We start from the raw sequence: 26057 nt of genomic DNA, 5'->3' as shown, positions 1-26057 counted from the left end.
TGGACTAGCTGGTGGACCCTAGGAGGCTGCGTGGGTGGGAGCGGTAGGGGAAAAGGCCTTGGGGAAGGCAGCGCTCCTGAGCCCACTCTCCCTCCCTCGGCCCCTGGTCTTCCTCACTTGTCCCAGAGCTCTCCGTGGCCTGGGTGAGGCCACTTGACAAAGGCCCCCTTGTGTGGGTCTGTTTGTTTTGGTAATAAATTTCCTGAGCAATGCTCCCGGGGTGGGGTGGGGTGGGGTGGGGCGGGGCGGCCCACAGCCTGCAGGGAGCTGGCCTCAGAGCTGTAGGACCTATCATTTAGTTGCCACCTTGGTCTCTCCCTGTTCGCACCATGAGCTCCAGAAATTTGGCCAGTTTCTTCCAGTTCCAGTTCCTGGGGCTTAAGAAAGATCTGAGTCTAACAGTGTGGGAAGCACATTCTCCCCTCTTCCTTAAGCGGACGCTGTGGGCTATGGTAGAGTTCCTTAATAAATGAAGGGGCAGGAAGCCAATATTAACTGAGCACTATGATAGGACTGTAGTAGCCCTACCATGGGGCACTTAGTACTGACCTTGACCCGGGAAATAGGGACTATCACAGCGCTTTCTAAAGAAAGGAAACAGGCTCAGAGGAAGGTTCGTTTTCTTGTTTTTGCTTTTCAGTGTTCCCTAAATCACTCAGCTACAAAGGCGTGAAACCAGAACTTGAATCTTGATCCCAAACCAAACCACTCATCTTCGGGATCAGTCACCAAAGGTCTCTTCCACTCTCTCGGGGCCCCTGATGGCCTTTCTGGTGACCCAAGTGCTACATTTTCACACCTGGGGACCCTTCTGATGCTTGAAAGGAACATTTGATTTACTTACATGAAGGGAGTGAAGGCATTTGAAAAACAGTCATCTCTACAAGTAGTGAGTCTGTGGCATCTTACTACACTGATGGCCAGTGACTGCAATGGGGTGTGGGGGGGCACTTGATAATATGGGTAAATGTAGTAACCACGTTGTTTTTCATGTGAAACTTTCGTAAGAGTGTATATCAATGATCTCAATAAAAATTTTTTTAAGTCATCTCTATAAATGCATGACAAGAGCATCAATAGATTCTCTGCTTTTGCAGTATTATTTATTACAAAAAGAAACATACAATTTTTTAAAACAAAATCAAGGCTCCAGGACTCATCTCTGGGGCTGATTCATCTTAAGTACTAGTAGGGGAAGGAGAGAAGAGAACTGGCTGCTTTTAGCCCCTACTAGAGCTTCCCCAGCTCCTAGTGGGACCAGTGTAGTCTGTCTGATGTAGTCTCCCTTTGAAGATGTGTGCAGCAACCCATGGGATCCCTAACCTGGCCCTCTGCAGCACCCCAGAGGACGCCGGGGTTCTCCTCCCCCAGCATACTTAGGGGCAAAGTTCCAGGAAGTTTCCCGGTTGTGTTAGGAGGTGAGCTCAAGTTCAGTGTCTCTGCCTCAGGCTCCAGAAAATCACCTCCTATCACATGGCTTCTGGAAAATTCCCTTACAGAATTGTTCCAGGGAACAGTCACAGAAAAAGTAGAGGGAGCCGCAATTTAGACTTACCCTTGACCCCGTACCCTAAAGGAGGTGAAGTCTGTCCGGCTCCACTCCACTCCTTTCCATGCTCATTTCCCGGCCGCTGCTACCACTGCTTCAAGGAGGGCTGTCCTTTCTGGCTGGGACTTTTCATCCTTGAACTGGAGTGCCTTTGTAGGTGGTGGGGGAGGCTGAGAGAACCTTGGGGTCTCCCAGTCCTTCCAGAAAGCTGGAGCACATAAATATAAACCTAAAACCAGACAATTCCTGCCAGCAGGCATCAACTGCCCCCACGGCTTCAGCTGTGGCCAAGAGGCCAGCGTGGCAAGCTCCTGTCTCAGACTAGCGATGGCAGGAAGCAGGGAGGTACTAGCATCCTCCTGGGCTCCCTTCACTGTCCTTGGCCCTCCCTGTCATCAAACAGTTTGGGGTTCTCTGCCAGCGTGGCACGGACTTTTTTCTTCTCCTTGAAGCGGCCGGAATTGGAGACTTTGACATGCTTCCCCTTTGTGCTCTTGTCCACAATCTTCTCCAGCCGGGCATTGAAGTCGTTGTTGGGGCTCCCACCCTCAGGTGTCGGGGGCTCCGCATCATCCTCTGTTTGGGCATAGGTGTCAGGGATCTCATACAGCACCTTGGGAGTGGACTTCTTTTTCCGGAGGAAGGTCAGCTTCCACCAGCCAACCTCGGTCATGATGCTCCCTGGGCCAAGGCTAGGGCTTTCTGTAGGAGCAGGATGGGAGAGAGAGAGGGTCAGTGAGGAGAAGGGGGAACGCGGAGCAGCCCTCTCTGGACTCCTACTCATGAGTTATCTTATTAGTCTTGGCCTGAAAGAATTAAAAGTGGGGCTGATTGAACCCAGGATTCAGGCAAGAGATGCATTACTTTTAGAGAGTGTGAGAGAGAAGGGTCTGGGGAAAGGGCAGCCACCTGAGCCAGGCAGAGGGGCAGTGGGACGACCACACACCACCGTCACACAGGTAGGGAGCTTGGAGATCCCAGGCACCCCAGGGCTACAGGAAGGTGAACAGTTCGCCTGGCTTACCCAGCATCCGGGCCTTTGACACCTTCCCAAGATACTTCTGATGTGACACTAGGCCAGGAATGGGCAGATGACCAACTGGTATTAGACAGAAACACCCTGTGCATCTTGCTTGGAATTCATTATGAAACTGAATAGGATTTGTGATGTTCGGAGTAATTTGGACTTCCCAGCGGTGCCCAGCAGGACTGAAAGAGCTGCAGGGCTTTTTCTAATGGGGAGGAAACTCAGGCTGGAAGTGAGGTCCTGAGGACTGTTCCAGCCTCGTGACTTCTGGCAATTCATTTCTGTGCACCTCAGTGTCCTCACCTGTCCCTTCACCCCCAACATTTTGCTCTGACGTTAATCCCTGCTCACAGAGGTAGACACATTTCACAAAGTAAAACTTAGGATAATGGTAGTAATTACTGATAGATGGCTCCTTCCCCACCCAGCTTCCACCAGGACAGGAGTTTTAAGGGAAGCTGGAAATTTGGAAGGAGGTTTGGTACATGTGAGCCATGGTTATCATATGCTGGACCCTCCATAAGGATACCCAACGGATGGGATGTGGGGGCTGCAAGCCAGGCTTCCCCACTGTGCCCTGACACGGTGGGCCCTGACACAGGTGTGGCCCCACCTCTCACTAATTTCCACAAAGATGCTGTCTGAGCTAGTAGAAGTACTGGAGAAGTTGCTGGACATCGCGGATAGGTGCGTCGTGTGAGATGGAAGGAGACAGCAGGCTAGAGGAATTTAGAGCAGCGAAGGAGCAGGCAGAGTGATGAGGACTCAGGCATCCCTGGGCCTCGAGGGGTTGGTGGTCTGGTTCTCAGACTCCGGGGTATGGCTGTGAAAGGTCCTGGGGAAGAGGGGCAGCAGCCATATACACCAGAAAACTAGAAGGTCAGCTGGACACACAGGCAAATACTCCTTTTAAAAACTGATGGTCCTAACTACATTTTCTAAAAAGACCAGAAAGAAATAGGATGAATACTTAGTGGTGGTTTTCTTTGTGTGAAAGGAATAGGGGATGCTTTCTCCCCTCTATTTTTCTGATTTCCAGATTTTCCATAATGAGGATGGATTTTTTTTAGAGGGGGAACATATCAAATGCAGGAAAAATGAAAGCAGGCTGCTGGCCTAGGCTTGGATGAGTTGAGTACCTGCATCCATCAGCTTCTTGCTGCTGTTGGCCCCTGTCCCCCCATATACCCACCCCCTTGCCTTACTGCCTCTCTGTTCAGAAAGCAGATGCCACATTTTGGGCTTTGTTCCTCTAGCTGATCTCAAGTAGCCAGAGAATCCCAGGGGAGATTTCAGGCAGCTCCCACTTAGAAAATGAAGGAGAGGCTAACAGTGGCCAGATAAATACTTTCAGAGCACCCCGGAGAGGTGAGTGCACTGAGGGGATCGCCTGAGAGGTTTGCTTTGGCAGCTTGCCCCACCTGGGCTTAGTACAACCTTGCACAGAACTCCGTGTTCCCAAATGGGTTTCTGGAAGGAGTTGTGGGGAGGGCAGGGAAGGAGGGACAGGGTGCTCTCTTGGCCTGTGGGTGCCCCAGCCGCTGCCTGCTCTGGGGCAAGGCCCATGGCCCCACCTACCACCCATCTGGGGTCACCAAGGAATTTGGGGAGTGAGGGTTCAGCTCCTGAACTGATGGTAACTGCCAGACTGCCTAGCTCCTTGAGAGGAATTGGTTTCTACTTGTGCCAGTTAAAATATGCCTGCTTTAACGGGTATTTCAAGTTGGCATCCATGGGACTTAACTCTCCTTGGAATAAAGAGAGCAACAAGCCACCAGGAATTTAATCAGAAAACCATAAAGGGAGATAGGAATAGCCCTTGGACCCTGCCCTGGGGCCTCCACTACGGCACCAAAGCATTGGCGTCCTTGAACTCTGGTCTGAGATGTTTTTGCCAAGCCTTGCTTGCCCTTCTATGCAGGAGGACACATGAGAATCGGTGAGCAGCTGTTTGCTTCTTTAGGCACTCCTGACATATGGAAATCTGAATTTATAGAACAGATTATTCTTTGTTTTACAAAATAACCAAGCTATAAGATTCTTTGAAATAGTGAGCTACTCCCAAGATGTGTAAAAGCTGCTTTGATTAAAAAAAAAAAAAATGATGTGATATCCAAATTTCTTACCTACCCAAAGTTGCAAAGATCAAGATGCCCACAGCCACATGCCCATGCCTAATACAGAAGGCTTTGGGCTTTGAACAGCCCCAGAGTTTGGTGACATGTGGTGAGCAGCGTAGTCTGCTTGTACAGGGAGGGCCCTGTGCTGGCCAGCTGAGGGCTGGGCCCTGGCCCTGGGGCCCTGCAATCCACTGGATGATAGAAATCAGCCCCTGAGGTTGCCATCTACACCTTTGCTGTTTGCACAGCTTTGGAGCCCACAAAGGGCCTCATGGGACAGTCTGTCACCCCCTGCCTATGGCAGCCAGAACCATAGCATATGGGCACCCAGGACAGGGCCCACACTCCAGCTGAGTTCTGTGAGCAGCTCTAAGGGCCTTGCCCAGACTGGGCTAGGCCCTTACTGAGCTGGGACAAGATAACAATTGACTGTGGCAGAGGTGGAGAGGTAGAGGGGGTTTAAGAGAGAAAGTCAGCTTCTATGTTGTAAGACAAAATCCCTACCCTCATCCCTCTGCAAGGCCCCTGATGGCGCCTTTCCGTTGGATAAGACTGGGGTACCCTGAATAGGAACAGGGAGATGTTCCTACCATACAGCCAGGAACATCCTCTAGGTGTGGGGGTGGGAGGTGGTAGGCTCCAGTTCAGCAAGAGTTAATAGAAAACTGCTCCAGACTGAAACTTTCCCAGAAGGAGCTCTGCTGGAGGCCTGGACTGACTCCAAGAAGCCAGTGGGATGAGTCCGAGTTCTGCCTGCCCACCTAGGAGAGATGGGAGCCCACAGGCCTGGGGCCCCTTGCCAGCTAGGCTTGTCAGCCACGGAGGCAGAACTGGGTGCCATGAGTAGAGTCTGTGCCTTGATTTCCCCACCCACCAGCCCTCTGCTTGTACCTGTCAGCCTTTCTCCTCTGGGCTGAAGGCGAGACCTTCCTTAGAGGCGCTGAGTGTAGGAGCTGCCCCAGAGGGAGACTGGGAGAGGTAGGGGTGCTTCCAGAGTGCCACTCCAGGCAAGGCTCAGGTCAGGAGAGCTGCATAGGAGCAGCTGCACGGCAGGTGCAAGAGAAACAGGTGCAGGAGCGGGTACCTGCTCCACTGCAGCTCCAGGAGTCAAGGTGAACCTGAAACCCAGCCCCTCCCGGCTAAGTCAACAGAAGCAGAGGCCGGCTCTGGCTGATGAATATTCATCACCCCAGAAATCCAATCCCAGCGCTCATGCATCCTCCCAGAAGCCAGGGTCCTCCAGGGACCTCCTGGCCAGGAGGAGGCAACCCCAAGGGAAACCTGGGGTGGGGGGAACAGGGGAGCCACTTTGACAGTTTCCCCACTCTTGGGTGCCTGCTTGCACCCCCAGCTATAGTTAAGGTCACCCCCGTCCATTTCATGCTTCAAAGAGGCTCAGACCCCTCTTCAGCACAGAGCTGCCTAGACGTTGCCCTGGGCACAACCGGGAAAGGGTTAAGGACCACTGCTCCCGTTGGGCTGGAGGGATGGGATGCACCCCAGCTCCTTTGAACTCTGGAGTCGAAACCAGTCCCTGGTTAAACTGGTTGGCAGACCGGTTCCCAGGCTGTCTGCTCCACCCCAAAGCTCAATGCTCCTCAGGCAGGCACTGGGTGGGAGTCCGTGGTTCCCTCCTCGCCTGAAGGGCCCTCTTCAAGATCTCCCTGGGGTGAGGGGAGATGGTCCCTCCTTAGGCCAAGCCCTCCAGACCACCACAACTCAAACATCCTCATCCCCTTGTGTCCACTCCTTGGAGGTGGGCTTCAGGGGCCCTGAAATCATTTGCACGATTCCATGTGTGTGCACAGAGGGGCATTTATTGTTCTGCATACTCTTGGTGAGAACTGCAATGGGCTTCCCACCTCCAAAGTACCCACTTCATTCAACTTTCCCCCAAACCTCAGCTGTCCATTGGAGGGCTTTGCTAGGTATTAGAAAGTGGGTAAAACTAAGGGCAAGCTCAAGGGAAGGAGGCAGGATGGGGCCCTGGTGAGGCAGGGAGAGAGGGAAAGTCAGGAAGGCAGCTGTGGGCACACGGTCAGAGAGTGGGGCAGAGGGGTGGTGTCCTCACTGATACCCTCGCTGGCCTGCAGCCACCCCGCCTCCTGCAAACCTCCATTAGCCATGGTGGTGTGCGGCCCTCAGCTGGGGCTGCCTTTACAGACTGCTCCACTCCAGAGAGGATGCTGTTTTGCAACCACCTTTAGGTGGCCTGTTTGTGTTTACATTCTCTCTCTCCCCTGGGGTGAGCATCTCTGGAGAGTGGGAACCTCTGCTGCAAGTTCAGGGGCCCTGCAGCTTCCTGCCCCATGGCTGCCCAGCCTAGATGCTCAATCCAGCTGCCCAGCCACCTTCTCCCAGGACTGGGTGTGTGTGTGCCAAGCTCTGAATAAGGCACGAGGAAGAGAAAAAGCATATGATTACCCCTTTCCCAGGCCCCCTCCAAGTTACATTTTAAATCCTAACCAGCTCCCAAACCTGCCTCATCATCTCCAACTTGCTTCTGCTTGGCTCAACTCCTCATAGTCTTTTGAATTCCTATTCCCTTCCATCCTAAAACAGCCCTCCTACCCCTAGGCCTCAAATAAACAGTCCTTCAAAAATTCCCCCAGCCTACAGTGGAAACTGCCTGGCCTGGTCCTCCTAGGATGGGGCCTCTGCAGCTTTCTCTCCCAACCCTCTCTGAATACACACGCTAGGCCCCTTTTCTGCCTACCTTCCTGGGCACAGAGGCTATTTAGGAGGGTGAGAACAGGAGTGCATGCTATGTTTTTGCCAGGAATGGCCTTCCCATCCACTGTGTAAACCAAGACAAACTCCTATTGATCCCTCAAGACCCAAGTTAATTATACCTCCTACCCCACCAGGAATTGTCTTGTTCTTATGGAGCTTATTCATATGCTTCTACCTAACATGATATATACCATGATTGATTTTATGTATGTATAAATACACACACACAAATATATATATATGCATATATATATATATATATATGCACACATATGTAGTATTGTAATGATCTATTCATATGTTTGCCACCCTTACAGAATTTAAGATCCTTGAGCCCAGAATTATCTATCACTGATACAGACATGATGTATAATGGATACTTAATTCAAGTTTTAAGATTCAAATGACAAACACAAGTATTGTCTTTATTCTAAGAAATTCCTAATGTAGCCAGTTACCTTTGACCCTAAATTGGGGTCAGGTAAATGTGAGAAAAAAACATTTATTTCATTTATTGTGGTCTGCAGGCTTGCTATTATATTATCTTCCTGGGGGGTTATGTGAACTGGAAGATATTATTTTGCAAGGCCCCCTGCCTCTAGTGAGAAGTGTACACAGTTGTGCCAGGAAGGTACCCCCGGCTTTCTAGATCTGTCACTTTTTCTGAAAGCCCTGTCTCGTCAAGAGTGGATGTCTAGTTCTGAAGACCCCAGAAGAGGCTAAAAACTCAACCTAGCTCAGGTATTGGGACAAGACTAAAGGAGTGGACACTAGCCTACGGGACAGTAACCAGGGGCTAGGGCACCATATCCATCTGTTCAGGAAGGGGCTCCTCCTGGAGGTACTCATTTCCCCAAGCTCTGAAACTCAGGCCTTTCTGATGTCTGGGACCCTGGACTGCAGAATCCTGTTCTCTCAGACCTACACTAGAGAAGGAGCGCCAGTGAGAACTATGTGGGCAGAATTCACCCAGGATGCCCCCCCTGTGGCCTGCCCTTGTAGAATGCTACTAGGACCAGGAGCAGCCCATGGAGGCCCCAGCCCACCCTCTTGACAGGGACCAGCCTGGGAGGTCAGGCCTAACCACTGACCTTCAGGAGATTTATTTCTGGGAGGAGCAGAGTTGGGAGGGGAGTTTGAAATCAGGTTATAAACTATAAATAGTCCTTTAACAGTTCAACCCCACACAGGCTGCTTTATTGCTTTGGAACATTATTCAATTTTAAATCCACTTTCCTAAATCTAGGTCAGTATTTATGTATATCGGCCATATACAAACATGCAACATGCACGTTTTCAGAAACATGCTGTTGTTAAGTGAAGCAAGTAAAGTACACCTAGGGGATCTCCAAGGACTTCAGTGCCCTGTTGTGGCACACAGCACAGGGCCTCCCTGGATGACGGAGCCAATCTGGCCTGACAGATTGTTCCTATCTTACTGACCTCTGCCCAGGGAGTTGATCTAGGCTCCAAGGGTATCTTTTTTCTCAAAGCAGCAAGAAGAGAGGAGCTGCTATGCCCCTTAGCATCCCCTTTTCCCTGGAAGACCAGGAGACTGGAGATCTTGGGGATGCACAGCCTGGCTGAGGTGAAAGGTGGGCAAAACCAAAGCCTGGGGTCTAGGGGCTATACCAGGTGCAGCCAGGAGGAGGATCTGAGCCAGAGGTGGTTGCCATGGCATGTTTTCATGGCCTGTCTCCCCTGTGGGGAGCCCTCAGAGGTGAAGAGGGGTATGGGCAGCCAGTATTGGTGGGGACTGTGCCAGGCTCTTCCCAAGGTTCTGCATGTGAGACCTCTCATTCCTCTAAGTGGGTACACTAGCCTGTGTCCCACTAGCAACTGTCCTGTTACTTTCTGTTTCAGTTTCCTGAGACTGATGTAACAAATTACCACAAATTTGATGGCTTTAAACAACAGATAGGCATTCTCTCCCAGTTCTGGAGGCCTAAAGTCCAGAATCAGTTTCACTGGCCCAGACCAATGTGTCAGCAGGGCCATAATCCCACTGGAGGCTCCTGGGACTGTCTGTTCCTTGCTTCTCTTAGTTCCTGGCGGCTGCAGGCATCCCTATGCTCATGGACGCATCTCTCCAGTCTCCGCCTCCTCCATCCTCCCTGCCTTCTCCTCTTCCGCGTCTCATCTGCCCCTGCCTCTTCTTTCAAGACCACCTGTGGTAGTATTTCGGGCTCACCCCATAAGCCAGGATGATCTCCCTCATCTCGAAAGTCTTAAGCTAATCACATCTGCAAAGACTTTTTCCAAGGAAGGTCGCAGTCACAGGTTCTGGGGATTGGACATGGGCATCTTTCGGGGGTGGGAGTGTTTCTTGGCCTGCCACACTCTTCACTCTGACCACCTCTGCCGACAGACCGTGGCAGACAATAAAGGCCCCACCCAGCCCCGATCCAGGAAGGCCTGGCTGCTTCCTTAGCAGCTGGCCTCCAGTGTCATCTCCAGCAGGGTCTGCCCTTCTGGGGCAGCCTGCATCCAGGATATAAAGTCCAGCCATTTCAGCCCCATGAAGGACCCCCTGAGGGGCACTCCTCACTCCAGAGTCCCCAGCAAATAGACTGAAGCTCTGTGAGGCCTGCATTACAGTTGGCCCCCTCTGCCCACTACTGCTTCTGTCTGGATCCTGTCATAGGAAGTGGTCCTAATAAACATTCTGCCCCCAGAACTTCACCTGCTTCTGAAGAAAACAGCCTGTGACATAGACATTAAAATTTTTGCTGGTACAATGGAAATGGTCATCTTTGTGTCTTATATTTGCACCACCTGAACGTACTGGATTGAACAGTGTCCCCTCAGATTCACACCCCTCACATCCCAGAATGTGACCTTACTTGGAAATAGGGTCTTTGCAGATGTAATGAGTTAAGATGAGGTCATACTGGATCAGGGTGGGCCCTGAAACCCAGGACTAGTGTCCTTCTAGGAGGAGAGACACAGCGTCATTCAGGAGAGATGCCATGCGAGGACAGAGGCGGTGACTGGAGTGACACAGCACCAAGCCAAGGGACACTGAGGCCTGCTGGCCACACCAGAGGCCAGGGGAGACGCATGGCACAGATTCTTCCTCCAAACCTTCGGGAGAAACCAGCCTTGCTGACCCCGTGATTCCAGACTTCTGGCCTCCAGAACTGTGAGGGAATACATTTCTGTTATTTTAAGGTGCCTAGTTTGTGGGAGTGTGTTACAGCAGCTCTAGCGAACTACACATCTAGTTTCTGGTAAGATTGAACATCTTTGCATACACATGTTGGCCATTTGGGTTTCTTGTTCTCTGAAAGGTTCCTCTCTCAATGTAGAAACACTTCTCCACCTCCCCACACAGTAGCTGCCCTTCTAGCGCACACTGACTAACATCATACAAACAAGGCATATATAGATCCCTGGACCCTTTGCACAATTCCGTAGCCTTCCAGAGAGCTGCTGTGCATCGGTTGGGAACCCTGAGTACGAGATTAAATTTCAACCCTGTGTCACAGACTTGAGTGTTCTTCATGATTTCCCCTTGCCAATCTCTTCAACCTGATTCCTTCCACTCTGCAAACATCTTGTGTGCTCCCACAACACCCTCCTCTGGAACAGCCCTGCTCTCTGTATATGCTTCATCACATGATTCCGTCTTCCTAGGACAACACCCTTGTTTCCTCCTCTCTGCGCTCTCCTCTCTCTGCTACCACAATTCATTCCCATCCTGCAAGATTCAGTTCAGGGGTGACCTCTCCCAGGAGGCTGCTCTGAGGGTTTTTCTGTCCCCATCCCATGCCTTTACCCTGAAAGATGGCTACTCCTCCTCTCTGTGCCCTTAGCATTCTGAGCATTGCTCTTACTTGACTCATAAGGATTTTTTTAAGCACCTTCTATGCATGAGTGCAGCGCCAGGCTCTGGGCGTGCCACATGGGATTTAGAGTGTGGTGGGCCCTTCACTCTTCATACTATCACTTTCTTTGAGGGCTGGGACTATGTCTTTGTGTTAAGGTCCCCAGAATCCTAGAAAATAGTACTTCATGAATAGAGAGTACCTAATATTGAACTGCATGGGAAAAGAGGCTCTTAGACAGGTGGTTTGGTAGTGAACTTAGTTTTCCCTCCCTTAGAAGAACAGAGTCCCTCCACCTGCCAGGATGGAGGCAATGAAATAATGAAATGCAGTGGCATCCTTAAGAGATGGCACCTCAGACCCATTCCTGCCACCCAGTGAGTTGTTTTCCCCCTGAGGGCTAACAAAGGTAAAGGGGTGCAGAGGGCATGGCTGGCCAGGGTTTAGGGTGCAATCGGTGATCCCAGAGCACAATGCAGCTGACAGCCCCTCATAGGCCTTTAGTGGCCTGTGCTTAACTTGCGAAGCCAACCAGCCCAGAAGTCTTCACTCTGATTTCCTCCCTCTAGTTCCAAGCGGTCCACGGGGATTGACTTCAAGTCCTGAGCTGTAGAGGGAGTGGTGAGGAAAAGAGCTGGGGAACATGTAGCCCTCCCCCACTCCCATCAACAAATGCCTTCCTGATGTGTCACAACTTCTCTTATCCCACCCTTTACAAAGGTCCATTAAGCACCTGACACTCAATGTCAGGTCTAGCGTCATGGCAGGAGCTGGTTACAGAGACAGAAAAACCCGCCCACAAGGTGCTCGCAGACTAGTTGGGGAGATGGTGTGGAAAGGCCCACATAGAGATCACACTGCAAACAGCAAAAGGCCCAGTCAAGGCCGCTGAGTTTCCAGGGCTTTCAGCCCAGCAGGAAGATACATCACAAACACACACACTCCACAGTCTGGCATGGCTGTGAGCAAACCCACAGAAGATGTGGACCATAAAGTAATAAACATATAGCAGATAAAAGAAATAGATTATTTGAATGTCAAAGGTAAGCATTCTTTTTAATGGGTATTGCAGCAAGATAAGAATTGGGCATTCTTGCTCAGAGTGGGGCCGGGTAAGAAAGAACTTTGGAAGGGGGCAGGGACTGCAGGCTTGAGGGTTCCAAGTGTCTGGCACAACAACTGGAAAGAAAAAGGGGAATCAAGCCGAAAAGGAGAGAGGCAGAGACCTGGGGCTGAGGTGGCTGAGCTGAGTGGATGAGGCCAGTGGGGCTGCAGGAGAAGCCACATCCGGCAGAGAACAGGAAGGAAGGTTGGGGAGCCAGGCGGGCCTGGCTTTCTGGAAGGCCAGTTTCATCAACTTCCAACTGTATGATCTTGGACAAGTTACCTAATTATCTAAGCTTTGGCTCCCTTGCCTTCAAAATCTGGCTAATAACAGGACCCACATTATAAGGTTGTTAGAAGGATCAAATTAGATAAGGCTTGTAAAACACTTAGATCTACACTGGCCCATGAATTATTAAGTGTTATCACTTAATAAGCCAGCTAACCACAACAAAGGATACAAGGCAGCCTGCACACACGGCGCCCTGGAGCTGTGTGCTTTCCTGTCCAAACCTGGCACAGAGCTGCTATGTCCCTCGCCACCTGCCTACGTGTGTTGCCTTTCTCCCAGGCAGTGTCCCACTTAAATCAGCACAGAATCGAAAGATTCACAGTCAAAGCATCCCACACTCTCTCCCTGCCACTTCTCAGGTGCTGGGAGCCCCAAAGAACTCAATGCCCTGGATGCCAAACCACTTACGTGCCTATCTGCCCATAGGCCCTGAGGTTCTCTATGGCCTTAGAAAAAGACAAATAATGCAGCATGCTGCCAAAGCCCACAACGCCCATGCTCCCTGGGGCAGCCACCCTGAGGCCAGCAGCTTGGCAGAACTGTTCTCAAACATCCTTCTGTTCCCCATGAGTCACCCAGGAACTGTGGGTGGGGTGAAGTGGTGGTGGTCTCTGCCTCCACCAGCTCACCAGGGTTGGGCCTTGCAGACTCACCCTGCCCTGCTCTGCCCCTCCTGTTGGTTCAAGGAGGAGAGATGCACCTTCTGGTAGGGCAGGGCCATGCTTCTTGGGATGTCCCAGGGAGCCAAGAACACATAGTTGGGAGCTCAGTATGTATTTGTTTAATCCTGGGGGAGTCCCAGCAATTCCTAAAGCGTGAGTCAGGATTCTGAGATGGGTGCCAAATTCCCATGGGAGCCCTGAAGCAGCCCTTAGTTCTGCTCTATGAGACATCTTCAGTTAAGTCTTTCATCCCATTCTGCAATAATGATGATTAATGTTATACACACACACACACACACACACACACACACAGCTTATAAAGCATGAGAAAATATATTAAGGCATGTTATAAACTATGAAATTATATTATATAGTATGTCTGTTTATTTAAGCCTATAAACAGAAACACCCTGAGATAGTCAGGATAGGTGCTCTCTCCCTGTTGAGGAAACTGGGCTGGCAGACAGGTCACGGAAATGGTCCAGAATCTCACTGGGGAGGAATCCAGGTCTTCTCACTGCTGCTTCACACCATGCAGTTCAATTAAAAATTTGCTGAGTCCCAAGTGCTGTGCTGGGGCAGAGCTGGAGGGTCATCTGGAAAGAACCAGGCAGAGCCTCTTGGAGGAGCTAACAACCTTTAAGGGGAGGGTGCAAAATGGCACCCCCAGTCCTGTGAGATTCCCAGGGGTCTGTCCTCGGCCCATTCTCACTCTGCCCACTTCTTGTCTGATCTCCTGGTCTACCTCAGCTTCAGTTACCACCTGGACCACAGATCAGCCAGCGGTGGTTCCTGGAGGGGACCATATGTAGAGTCTCTAAGTACAGATCTGCATTTTCTACTTTAGGAGCCACACAGACGAGTGGCTTTCCAGAGCTGTGTTCCCAGCCCTGTGGCTCCTCTGAACTCTAGAGTTATGGACCGAAGTGCCTCCTCTTTCCACGTGGGGGTCTCCCAGCACCACCAAGCCCACAAGTTCAAAGCCGAGATCCTTTCCTCCCCAACACAGGATGCTCGGTAGGCATCCCTGTCTCAGGTGGTGGCGCTCCCATCAAACCACCTAGGTGTCATCCTTGCTGTCTCCCTCCCCCACCCACACAGCCAGCCAATTGCCAAGACCTGTCCATTTTCCTCCAAACATCTCTCACATCCAGCCCTTCCCCTCCTCCTCAGGCCTCCGTGCCAGGTCAAGCCCCAACCTCTGCATAATAACCTCCTGACGGTCTTATCTTCCAGGAATCCATCTTCTTGGCAGCCAATCTGTACAGGTCCCTCCCTGCCTCAAACCCTTAAAGACCTCCAGTGGTTCCTCTCTGTCTGCAGGGGTGAAGTCCATGTTCCTTAATGAGGCTCCTCCCTATGATAAACTTTCACCTTTACAGTCTGTTTTCTGGTGACTCCCTGCCTCAAACCTTTTACTGCACAGAGACTGGCCCTCCTGCAGAGCCGGCTTCATGAGTGTAAAGCCTATGCAATGCTGTCTTGAAATTCTTCATATGTTTAAACAAGGGGCCCTCCATTTTCATTTTCCACTGGACCCCACCAATTGTGTTGCCAGTCCTGCCTGCCTGTTGTTCCCTGCACCCCTCTTGCAGTTTGCAAAGCTTTGTCTGTACAGTCTGCCCCATCGGGAACACCCTTCCCTACATTGCCACTCTTTCTGCAGCTTTTCCTTTAAGACTCAATTTAGGTATTATCTTTGGGACACCTTCTTTGAACCCCCACTTCCCTGTCCTAATCACCCAACATGTGGCAGGTGCTCAAAACGTGTCTATTAGGTAAACTGAATGGGAAGGCAAAATGTGACAAATGCTACAAGAAATCTACAAACTACAATAGATGGTAAAGCAAGGTAAGGCAGGAAGAAGGTGTTTCTAACAGCTTCAAGGTAATCCAGGTAGGCACTAGGACTGCCTGCAGAGGCGTTAATCTGTGCTCAAAACTCTGCGCCCGCCTGGCAGGAAGCAGCCTGGGAGCGTCCTGGACCTGGCCAGGACCAGCTCTCGAGCTCCACCAGCCGCGATCGCAGCACCGCTGCAGTCCTTTCTGGTGCCCCCGCCCCTCCCCAGCCCCCTGAGCCCGCCTCGCGTCTCCCATTGGCTGTCTCCTGTTCTCCCGCCCCTCCCAGGCTCAGCCATTCGGAGCCCCGAGGTGGGTGGGGCTTGTGGCCGGGGGGTGGAGCGCGCACCCCGATTGGTTCTGAGGAAGGTGACGACGTGGCGGGAGGAGGCCCATTCGTGCCTAAACTGAGGCTCAGCCACACCTTCGCTGGATTGGTGGTAGGCAGGGCGGACCTAGTGGCCGGCCGGAAGCGGAAGTGGAAGAGAGATGCAGGTTTGGGGATGGGAGCTGGGACAATGGGGGGCTGTCCTGGGACCCTTGGATAGGGTTCAGCCCGAACGTCCCTGACTCTCTTTCCTCGGCCTCCTTCGCGGGCTCGTCCCACCCCGGCCTGTCGAGCCTGCCCTGCAGGATGGCGGTTGGGCCGTGAAATGATCGCGCTAGTAGCAGGACCCCTCCCCGAGTTCACGCCCCGCTCTCCTCCTTTCCCATCAGGACCATCAACACGTGCCCATCGACATCCAGACCAGCAAGCTGCTCGGTAGGAGGGCGCGCCCCCGTACTGCCAGATGTCAGGCGAGGCCGACCCTTTGACCCCTGTCGCCAACAGCTGGGAGCCCTGATGCCCCAAGGTCCCAATTCAGGCGCTGACCACTCACCGTGGTCTGTGCCCCCATCTGTGGCCGGACCTGCCCCGCTAAGAGGAGCAGGAGGGAACTATACACAGTCTGTACTTGACCTGCGTTTTCTACCTTAATATTTATAACATGTGTTGTTAGATCATATCATTCAGGCACAGCGAAGGTAATGGCTTACTTTTAAAATGATCAGCTACTAAGTATCTCTTTGAATTTAAGAGGAATAGGGACATAGGTCTTAGTTGGAGATGAAGACGTTTTAGTGACTAGGCTATCTCCCTGTTTTCTGTATCTGATCTACATACTTCCTCTCCAATTCAGAGACAGGGAAGGACCTCTTCATTCTGAGCTCTCTAGGGCAAGTGCAGAGCTCCTGGATTTTAAAATGCTTGCTGAATCTATCAATTTGATGCCAGTGTTGTCATTAAGATAACATTTGTCTGACTACCTCACCCCTTTGCTTCTAGCTCTATGACATCTACAGAATTTTTCTTTCTGAAAATTTTAGAGGAACACAGCAGAGGGAGTATAACTGATATCTAATGTGGCCCAGTGTTTGACCTCTTGGCAGATTTATTAACAAGGGCAAGGTTCTGAACTCAGCACAGGGCCACTTAGTCCTGTGTGGTGGCCACTCAGTAGAACTTAACTTAGCTTCGTGTCAGATTTGTCCCAGCTCTTCAGCACATGTGCACTCTCAGTGTATGAGCTTGTCATTCATTGGTCATGAAAAGGACCAGTGAAAGAACAATCACTCATTGAGGGTTTGCTCTATCCTGGGTACTGTTCTAGGCACTTGACTTTGTAAAAATGAAGATCCCTAAATTCTGTTGAGTCCTTGCCATGTGCCAGGCACAGCGCTCAGTTATTCTACCTTCATTCCCCTGTGTACTCAGTATCTTATTATCTCCATTTTACGCATGGAGAAACTGAGGCACAGAGAGGTTGAGGGACTTGCCCAAGAAAGTTGATAATTAGAAGCTAGGACCATCTAAGCACAAAGCCTAGCTCTTAGCTTATGTCTGTTGAGGAAATAAGCATGGCCCTCATCTACCTATACCCTCTAATAAACATGAGTCTGGGCCCAGACTCCATGAGGTCAGTCACATTGGTGCTCATGTGCACTTCACTGGTAAGAACAGACAAGTGTTTTCTCATCCTCAGGGTAGGTATTAGGGACTTTGCAGTTGTTCATTCATCTGGTACTTGGCATAACCTTCTTGTATTTTCCATTGTCCTGGTTAATCCCAGCCCTGAGGAACTGGAAGCTGAACAGCATCCTCTGCCAGTAAGAAAGATAAAACTACCCACAGAAGCAAAATATTATGGAGAATTTAGAGCAGTCAAAAGTGGCACTTTGATGTCAGGACCAATTTAAAGGTTTTCTTCATACCTGCATCGAGTTATTTGCTCTATAAAAGTCACAGTGCTGATGAAGTCACATTGCTGGAGTCTGGCCCCAAATGTCCCTTTGGGTCTGTCTTCCCATCTTCCCATGACCCCAACACCTTAACCAATATGAATACTTTTAGCCAATGTCATAGTGTATTTCACTTGAATTAGTGACAGAATTTTGACTGTGTGAAAAGGCACGCCGTGATTTGGATGTTTCTCGTGTAGACTGGCTCGTGGACAGAAGGCACTGCAACCTGAAATGGCAGAGTCTGGTGTTGACCATCCGAGAGAAGATCAATGCTGCCATCCAGGACATGCCAGAGAGCAAGGAGATCGCCCAGCTGCTCTCTGGATCCTGTGAGTGCTTTGGGGCTACATTACTGGAGCCCCCTCTTTCCTGGAGCAGTACAGATCAGCCCAGCTGCTCCCTTGTTTAGTCATAGGGCTGTCCCCTAGAGAAAAAGAGATTTTCATTTGGAATAAAGATGCTGGTTTCTTCCAACACACAATGAAGAAGGGGAGAGCTCTGCATGTGAAAATTATGGGCATCTGAGTCAGGCATGTGCATTGGCCCAAGTAGGTAGGGAAGATACTGTAATTCTCAGTCTTTGCTGTTCCTGGCTTTCCAGACATTCACTACTTTCATTGCCTAAGAATCGTGGACCTCCTAAAAGGCACTGAAGCCTCCACAAAAAATATTTTTGGCCGGTACTCTTCACAGCGAATGAAGGCAAGTGTGGGCAAGGGTGGAATCATGCAGTTGGAGACATCTGGTCTGTAGAGTCAGGGCCTCTGAGGTCCCACAGAGGATCCAGTGGAGACACCTACATAGAATACTTCCTGAACTTTCTCTCCTTCCCCATAGTTTATGCTAAAAGTAGACCCCACCCCTAGGTTTACATTTTCAATCCTGCTACTTTGGGGATTGCTCTTTGGTACCATATTCTTAAAGATAAAGTGGATGGTCCAGCCAGCATGATGAAGGAGGACAAGGAGCTTGTGTCTGATCTGATATGGAGACTGGGAGGGCTTCCCCTGTTTTGGGATTGAGCCGGGATGTGGCTGCTGAGCACTGTTCTGGCTCACTTCATGCTTTGTTCTTACTCAGGATTGGCAGGAGATTGTAGCCCTGTATGAGAAGGACAACACTTACCTAGGTAAAGTGGCCCAGCCTGGGGTCCTGGCATCCATGGGGAAGCCCCTTCCCAGAGTCCCGAGACATGAGGTTTCTTGGAGGCACAGTCTGTGTCAGGAAGAGGCTGGGGTGTACATGTTTGCTAGGTGGGAAAAGAAATTCCATGAAGAGTGTTGGAAGGAGGAGGAGGACCAGGCAGGCAGTAGGCATTTGCTGGGTCAGACCGGGGAAGTGTGTGTAGGTCCTCCACCACTGACCTCTTGATGAGTGACTCCTTCTGCACCCCTGTTTTACACTGGGCAGAAGAAGCCTGGGCCTTCCTGGGGGCATATCAGGTGCCTGAGAGAGTAACCAAAGGACTAGCAGTTTGGGTTGTATTTTCTAATAGTATAAATAATACCAATAGCCAATATTTACTAAGCACCTGCTAAATGCAAAGAATTGTACTTTTATATAGGTTCTCTCTCTCAGTCCTCATGATAAATATCATTGCCCCATTTTATAGATGAGGATTGGGTTAGAGAGGCTAAATGACTATCTTGGGTTCCACAGCTAGGAAGGGGAGGGGCTGGAGGCCAGCCCCTTGCTCTTGGCCACCATGGTGGGGTTTAACTGTGCGTGCCCTTGGGGCGTGCTTGCCTATGGTATGGGTGTCTGGGTGAATTTCCTTCTCAGTGGAACTCTCTAGCCTCCTGGTTCGGAATGTCAGCTATGAGATCCCCTCACTGAAGAAGCAGATCGCCAAGTGCCAGCAGCTGCGGCAAGAATACAGCCGCAAGGAGGAGGAGGGCCAGGCCGGGGCTGGCGAGATGCGGGAGCAGTTCTACCACTCCTGCAAGCAGTATGGCATCACGGTGCGCCGGGAGGGCCCCTGGGGCGCCGTCTGTCTGCCTGGGCGCAGCTCCTCTGCTTCCATGAGAGGCTTCCTTCCCAGCCTGGCTGTGCCCTTCCTGGATCCTTTCCTTGCCTCTCTCCAGTCTTGGGATGTTTTGTTTAATCTGTTGGGCTCCACTTCCCACCACTTCTGCCTGAGCCCACCTTCTTCAATCCTCTCTAGGGAAACAGTGTCCGAAGAGAGCTGCTGGCCCTGGTGAAGGACCTGCCGAGTCAACTGGCTGAGATCGGGGCAGGGGCTCAGTCCCTGGGGGACGCCATTGACCTGTACCAGGCCTGTGTGGGGTTTGTGTGTGAAAGGTAAAGAGGCCCCCAGTTTCTCTCTAGTAAGGGAGACAGTTTACCTGTTTTCCCTAGCTGTCCTCTCTTCTCCACTTGCATCTTTCCCACATGACAGTTGAGTTTTATTCTACACACTTGAAGCTGTGGGGGCTATGCCCTTCTGACCTTATGGCCCAGCCCACAGCCTAGTGCTGGCCCCATGAGCAGGCAGCCAGAGGGTCATTGTGTGCTCTGTTGCAGCCCCACAGAGCAGGTGCTGCCAATGCTGCGACATGTGCAGAAACGGGGGAACTCCACGGTGTATGAATGGAGGACAGGGACGGAGCCCTCCGTGGTGGAGCGGCCGGGCCTCGAGGAGCCTCCTGAGCAAGTGGAAGATGCGGTAAGACAGCTGCCAAGGGGGAGCTGCTTCCTCCCCCCACAACCAGAATCCAGAGTCCCAGAAGGAAGAAAGGAATTCCTGTGAGAGAGACTATAGGTGCAGGGGCCCTAAAGACTCGACTCCTTTATTTTTCTGGCCTTCTTGAGACCAGAGTGTAGTTAAGTGCTGAAGAGGCTCAGCGAGCTGGTTGGCTTTGAACTAGAAACCCTGCAGTCCCCCCAGCTCTCTGGAGGTGAGCTCTCCTTTGGGGAGCTTGGGGGCGATTGGTTTCAAGCAGTATGCCAGCACTCTCTACAGAAGCGGCTGAGGCCTATGGGAAGGCAGGCCCCTTCTTTTTATTCCTCTTCTGCAAGCTAACACTTTTTTTCCCCTTCTAGATTGACTGGGGTGACTTTGGAGTAGAGCTAGCCTCTGAAGGCACTGGCTCTGGCATTTCTGCCCAGGCTGCTGGAATTGACTGGGGCATCTCCCTGGAATCAGACTCAAAGGTTAGGATGCCCTCTCAGTGATCTCTGCTTTGAAGATAAGAAAAGTGTCGTCTGTGTCTTTAAAAGCCTGCTTGAAGTTAATAGCTCTCAGACCAGGTGTAATCCAGGGGAGACGGAGTTTCCAAAGTGACATATCAGAGTCTTGGCCTCTTTTTTCCTGGTGTTTGGGGCGATGTGTGGGGGTAGAGGCAGGTGATAGCTCTACAAGCAGGAGTTTGGGTAGCAGCATGCAGGGGCCATACCGCCATCTTTGCCAACTACATCAGGGCTGCAAGGCCTCCATTCAGCTGAAATGTGCAGGCATTGAACTTACCGAGGGCTTTGGTTTGTTTTGGCTCCCTTTGCTGGGGAAAGCCCTTCCAACACTGCTTTGCTCTCCACCCAGGAAGCTGGGGGTGATGGAATAGATTGGGGAGACACTGCTGCTTTTCAGATCACTGTGCTGGAAGCGGGAACTCAGGGTAAGTGCTCCCTCCCCTGCAGCCCTGGCGTCCTCAAAGGCCCCTGTGTCTCTAGAAACAAAAAATTGCACTGCTGAGTTTGGGCTTCTTGCACATTTAACTGCTTTCTTGAAATCTTGATGATGATGTGAGTGCAGAGGGATGGAGAGAGGCTCTTAAGATTAAACCTAGAAACTTTCAGCTTTTTAGATAATGAAGAATGTGTTCAGCTGTTCTGGTGGGGGGCTTCACTGAAGTCTGTCTGACCTGACCTCCTCCTGCCAGCTGAGGGGGTGTAGCCATGACATGAGCCACTAGAGGGCAGTGCAGGACGGTACTTCACCTCGACCGCCCACCAGAGCAGAGGGAGGCCCTTCCACTCCTGGGAATGCAGCTTTGCTGTCCTCCTCAGATTGGGGTTGGCATTAGAGCCTGATTAGAGCTGAGACACACAGGAAAGGATAATACTTGCCCCTTGTGTTGGAACAGAAAGTGGCTTTAGTACAGCGAGTCTGTGTCTTTATTAACCACCAAGGCTTCTCAAACCTGAGGGTCTACTCTTTCTCCAGTCCTCAGCTTCTTTATAACTTCTCTCTCTGTCCATGGCAGCTCCAGAAGGTGTTGCTAGGGGCTCAGACGCCCTGACACTTCTTGAATACCCTGAGACCCGGAATCAGTTTATTGATGAGCTCATGGAGGTGAGTTTTGGCCTCTGGGGGGCCATTCCTCTCTGAGTTAAGGGCACTGAGCCTTCTCCCTGTTCTGGAGCCAGGACATCACATATTAGGATGCCCCCCACCACCCTGCTATTTACCATATACCTCTGAAGCCTATGGCACAGCCTCCAAAGCCCCTGGTGCCAAAAATTGAGCAGGGAATAAGACAGCAAGGTCCCTGACCTCATGGAGCTTATATTCTAGTGGGGAAGGCAGATGAGACAAGATAAATATATAAAATATGCAGTATGTTAGATGTCAACACAAGTGCCATGGAGAAGAAGAAAGCTGGGGAGGGAGATGGGATTGTTGGGAAGGGCTGCAGCTTTATATTGGTGGTCAGGAAAGGCCTCCTGGTGAAGGTGACCAGTAAGTCAAGACCTTCAGGGGCGCAGAGGGAGCCACGCTGATGTCTGGCAGAAGAGCTCTCCAAGCAGAGGGAGCAAAGGCCTCAGGTGGGAGTGTGCCTTTTCCATCTGACGATCAAGGGAGCTGGGGAAGCAGAAGGGCTTTGAGAGGTGAAGAGGGTCTGAACATGGCTTTTGCTCTGGCTGAACTGGGAAGCTGTTGGAGGTTTTGAGCTGGCTTGGTTGGAGTGACATGATCTCATTTGTGGTTGAATACCATCCCTGTGGCTAAGGTGTGGAGCAGCCCAGAGTAGGAGCCAGAGTTCCTGGGCCTTCGCTGTGGGTCTGGGAAGCTCAGGCCTGTCTTTGCTAAACTCTGGGTCTGTCCCTTCCCAGTGGCCTACTGTTTGGGGAAGGCTTTGTAAAAGTTCTCAGCCCTCACCAGTTCCCTTCTCTTTCTGTTCCAAGAGGAGGCAAGAGAACAAATGGAGTCAAGTTGCTGTGGTAGAATAAGAATATGTGGCTGGTTCTCAGATTCTTTCTAGGCTTTTCTTAATCCAGGTTTCTCAGACACAGATTCCTATTCGATGAATCTCATTCCTCTCATGGACAGAAAATACTTACACTGGGGCAGAAAGAACTATTTGAATTTCTGTGTTTTTAGTAATCTGATCCGTAGGCTGGGAGGAAGGAGGGTGTCCTGGGCTAGGAAAGACCAAAGAGTGCCAGCAAAGGCTGCCCTCAGCTCTCACGTTATATTTGCTGAGTTTCTAGCAACAGAAGTGTTTGGGGGCAGTAACCCCTCCTCACCCAGAGTCTAACCTTCACATCTCGTTCTAGCATTTTGAGCAGTCTCAGGGCTTAGCTTCTGAGTTCTGTTCTTGGTTTGAACCAAATCTTCTTCTGTCCTCAGCTCGAGATCTTCTTGTCTCAGAGAGCAGTGGAGATGAGCGAGGAGGCAGACATCCTGTCTATAAGCCAGTTCCAGCTGGCTCCAGCCGTCCTGCAGGGCCAGACCAAGGCAAAGATGGTTACCATGGTGTCAGTGCTGCAGGATCTGATTGGCCAGCTCACCAGTATTCGAATGCAACACCTTTTTATGATCCTAGCCTCACCAAGGTCTGGCTTTCCCCTTGACCTTGGGCTGTTCTGGGACATGATGCAGAGCTCTGCTGCCTTGAGCAGCCCTGACCCCTTGGGCCTCATCCCTGCCTCCCACGACAGTGTTGTCCCAGCTGGGGACAAAGGTTCTCTTTGGGGCAAGATGGAGTGCTGTGATGAATCTGCCTCCTGGGTAGGACAGGGCACCTGGATGTGGTACTCCTCACAAAAAGGGATTGAAGGATGTGGAGGCTGAGAGACCAATTAGAGATTTGGTTTCCTGAGCCTCACCTTTCCCAGCAGAGAATGGGGATGCTCGGGTCGCACAGTGACACCAAACGCTTACCCAAGTACCCTGCCCAGGTATGTGGACCGAGTGACTGAGTTCCTTCAGCAGAAGCTGAAGCAGTCACAGCTGCTGGCTTTGAAGAAAGAGCTGATGGTGCAGAAGCAGCAGGAAGCACTTCAGGAGCAAGCGGCTTTGGAGCCCAAGCTGGACCTGCTGCTAGAGATGACCAAGGAGCTACAGAAGCTGGTGAGCCGGCTTGGCGAGCTGCCACGGGGGCAGGCCGCAGTTTCTGCAGAACGAGGCCCCTGCACCCCTCTGCTCCCTGCCTACTTGGTGTCCCCTTCTTTCAGATTGAGGCTGACATTTCCAAGAGATACAATGGGCGCCCCGTGAACCTGATGGGAACCTGTCTGTGACGCCCTCCACATTCTTCCTGCCCATCTTCTCATCCTTCAGGACAAAGTGAGACAGCCAGGGCTGGTGTTGCAGGGCCCTTTCTGGCAAGAGACCAGGCCGACCGGAGGATGGGAAGCCACATGAAGGACCCATCACCCACACGGTGACCCTGACACTCACTACTCTGTGCAAGGAGCTGTCTTGATTGGCCCTGTGGCCCATCAGCCTGAAGCCACAGCTTCTGCTCCTTCACGTTATCTAGTTGGACTTAATAAAAGAGGAAGAGACTCTTGCCTCACTACCAGCAGTTTCTGCTTCTCTGGGCGTGGAGTTAAGGCTGCGCCCCTGTTTGCCTGGGGTTCTTGATCCAGGTGGGCTCTGGGGGCCATCAGCTGTTCCTGTGGAGCCCCAGGTTAGGGACTTGCCCTCTCTGCCTCTGGTGATGGGGTTGTGGGGGTCGGACTGCATCTACAGGTGGTTCTGCAGGGGCTCTGGGGTAGCTGAGTCATCTGCACCCCTTCCTCTCCACAGCCAGGCCAGACTGCCCCACTCAGGCCAGAAGGCCAAGCAGAGCAGTCAGGTGGCAGCTGTGTGGAGCCAGGAAAGCCGTATTTTTCCTTTAATTACAGCTTACCTCCAGGCGGAGGGGAAATGTGGCTGGGGAGGAATGGTCTGATAAACAAGGTGGAGACAGGCAGTGTCACCTTCACTAGCCGCCTGTCTGCTGCCTACCCATAGCTGCCTGCTCTGTGATTGGGTAGAGCCACCCCAGGATAGCACCCTTCTCCCAAGCCGCCTACCCGTCCCATTTCCCAGGAAGGGTAGGGGTTGGGGGTGGCCGGCAATTCGATTTTAATTTCATAGCAGAGCAGTTGATTCATGGCTCTTTGTCGCCAGCGTTGACTCCCGTAATGACTTTCCATCAAAATGAAAAGTGGAGTGACACCACTCATTATTCCTGCTGCTTGTTATCTCAGTTCTGGGGAGGGCCGCCCCCTCCCTGCTGCCTTTCAGCCGTCCTGGACAGTGAGTGATGGCCCCTATTAATCACCGACCCCGCGGACTCTGGCGGACACACGCTATCCAAAGGAAAGAGAGATAAGGCAGCATGAACTGCTCAGAGCCGCTCCTATCAATTAATGTCAGCCCATCGCTTCCCCCCAATCTTTGCCTGGTCACCTCCTTTTGGGATTCTTGGGACTGAAATGAAAAGTCTAGGAATTGAAAAAGGAAAAAAATTGGTGTGGAACGTCAAGGTAAAGTGTCCTTAGAATAGAAGGGCATAAAGGGGCCCGAGGGGGCTGCATCCTGCCCTCAGCCACTTGGCTCTCGGCCTCGGGAACTGCCTGCCTCCTGGTCCCTTCCCCCCAGAGAGAGTGGCTGCTATCTCCAGCCCCACCTGTTCAGCTGCTGGCTCCACTGGCCCTCTGGCCTGCCTCTTGGAGCAGCCATCAGCTCACCGAGGCATGCTACCCTTGCCCACTTTAATGTCCTTCGTCCAGTCACCAGCTGTTACACAGCCTCTATTGCTTACAGGCATGAGCCGTGGGGAGAAACCCTGAGGATCACGTGACAGTGGCAGGCTAAGTTCAGGCCTCGAAAGCTCCTGCTCCTGCCCTTCCAGAAGAGCCTCCCCGTCTCCCCTGCTGCCCAGGGCACGCGGGAGGAAGGGGTTTGGCCATCCTCATGGAAAGGGAAGTGGGTTTAAATAGAAGGGTTTTCTCAGTAGATTTTGGCCACTTTGGTAAGTGATGTGCCGAGGGGGCTGTTTTCTCTCAGAGGGATTAGGCCCCTTTCACTGTTTGTCTGGTAAAATGAAGATCTACCCTGACACCTAGGCTGATGTAAATGGTTTCTTAGAAGTTTTTAACCCCATAGCATTAGGCTTGTTCTCCAGACCTTTAACCCATTTGTCTTTGGCCCATGGTTCACTTCCTGGAGCCTACTTCCCTGACACCCCCACCCCCAGCCCCCCAAACACTGAAGATCCCGCCCGGCTGTCTTAGCCAGGGAAGAGCAACTGTCTGTCTGATCTGCTCCCAGACTTCCCTCAGCGTCACTCTGGCTGCCTTTAGGTTCCTACTTGTTTTTCTCAGAATTGCCTCAGAGGTTCTGAGCAGTCAGGTTTTGGGAGACTACAAAAAGAAAGTGGGGAGAGAGGGAGGAAGTGGGCCAAGAT

At 51.6% G+C, this 26057-nt stretch overlaps 2 protein-coding genes across 4 annotated transcripts; one reads left to right on the top strand and one right to left on the bottom strand.

Moving 5' to 3' along the window:
- Nucleotides 1–1077: 1077 nt before the first annotated feature.
- PRR15L (proline rich 15 like) lies at nucleotides 1078–5826 on the bottom strand. 2 transcript variants are annotated; one of them, XM_036879922.2, is made up of 3 exons: nucleotides 5588–5826; nucleotides 3190–3411; nucleotides 1078–2251 (listed from the first exon to the last, which is right to left on the bottom strand). In XM_036879922.2, exon 3 carries the CDS (start codon nucleotides 2220–2222, stop codon nucleotides 1920–1922), a length of 303 nt encoding a protein of 100 aa, XP_036735817.1. In that variant the 5' UTR covers nucleotides 2223–2251; nucleotides 3190–3411; nucleotides 5588–5826; the 3' UTR covers nucleotides 1078–1919. The 2 variants fall into 2 exon arrangements, with proteins under 2 accessions (XP_036735817.1, XP_036735816.1); XM_036879921.2 differs by lacking the exon at nucleotides 3190–3411 and having other exon boundaries at nucleotides 5588–5823.
- Nucleotides 5827–15512: 9686 nt separating this feature from the next.
- CDK5RAP3 (CDK5 regulatory subunit associated protein 3) lies at nucleotides 15513–24179 on the top strand. 2 transcript variants are annotated; one of them, XM_057501401.1, is made up of 14 exons: nucleotides 15513–15648; nucleotides 15871–15916; nucleotides 17634–17765; nucleotides 18038–18138; nucleotides 18517–18565; nucleotides 19219–19397; nucleotides 19601–19737; nucleotides 19960–20101; nucleotides 20479–20589; nucleotides 20975–21050; nucleotides 21639–21727; nucleotides 23006–23211; nucleotides 23557–23728; nucleotides 23833–24179. In XM_057501401.1, the coding sequence occupies exons 1-14, from the start codon at nucleotides 15643–15645 to the stop codon at nucleotides 23896–23898; spliced, it is 1512 nt and encodes a 503-aa protein (XP_057357384.1). In that variant the 5' UTR covers nucleotides 15513–15642; the 3' UTR covers nucleotides 23899–24179. The 2 variants fall into 2 exon arrangements, with proteins under 2 accessions (XP_057357384.1, XP_036735657.2); XM_036879762.2 differs by having other exon boundaries at nucleotides 23497–23728.
- The last annotated feature ends 1878 nt before the right edge of the window (nucleotides 24180–26057 follow it).

Source organism: Manis pentadactyla, chromosome 4 (genome assembly GCF_030020395.1).
Source record: "Manis pentadactyla isolate mManPen7 chromosome 4, mManPen7.hap1, whole genome shotgun sequence".
Taxonomy (NCBI): Eukaryota; Metazoa; Chordata; class Mammalia; order Pholidota; family Manidae; genus Manis; species Manis pentadactyla.
Note: the sequence above shows the minus strand (reverse complement) of the source record. Positions and strands in the feature narration are given on the sequence as shown.

Excerpts from the sequence above, each read along its gene's own strand:
- PRR15L (XM_036879922.2), bottom strand. The coding sequence starts at position 2,222 with ATGACCGAGGTTGGCTGGTGGAAGCTGACCTTCCTCCGGAAAAAGAAG.
- CDK5RAP3 (XM_036879762.2), top strand. Across the intron at positions 19,738-19,959 it reads GTGGGGTTTGTGTGTGAAAG|CCCCACAGAGCAGGTGCTGC; the intron begins GTAAAGAGGCCC and ends GCTCTGTTGCAG. Across the intron at positions 20,590-20,974 it reads CCCTGGAATCAGACTCAAAG|GAAGCTGGGGGTGATGGAAT; the intron begins GTTAGGATGCCC and ends CTCTCCACCCAG.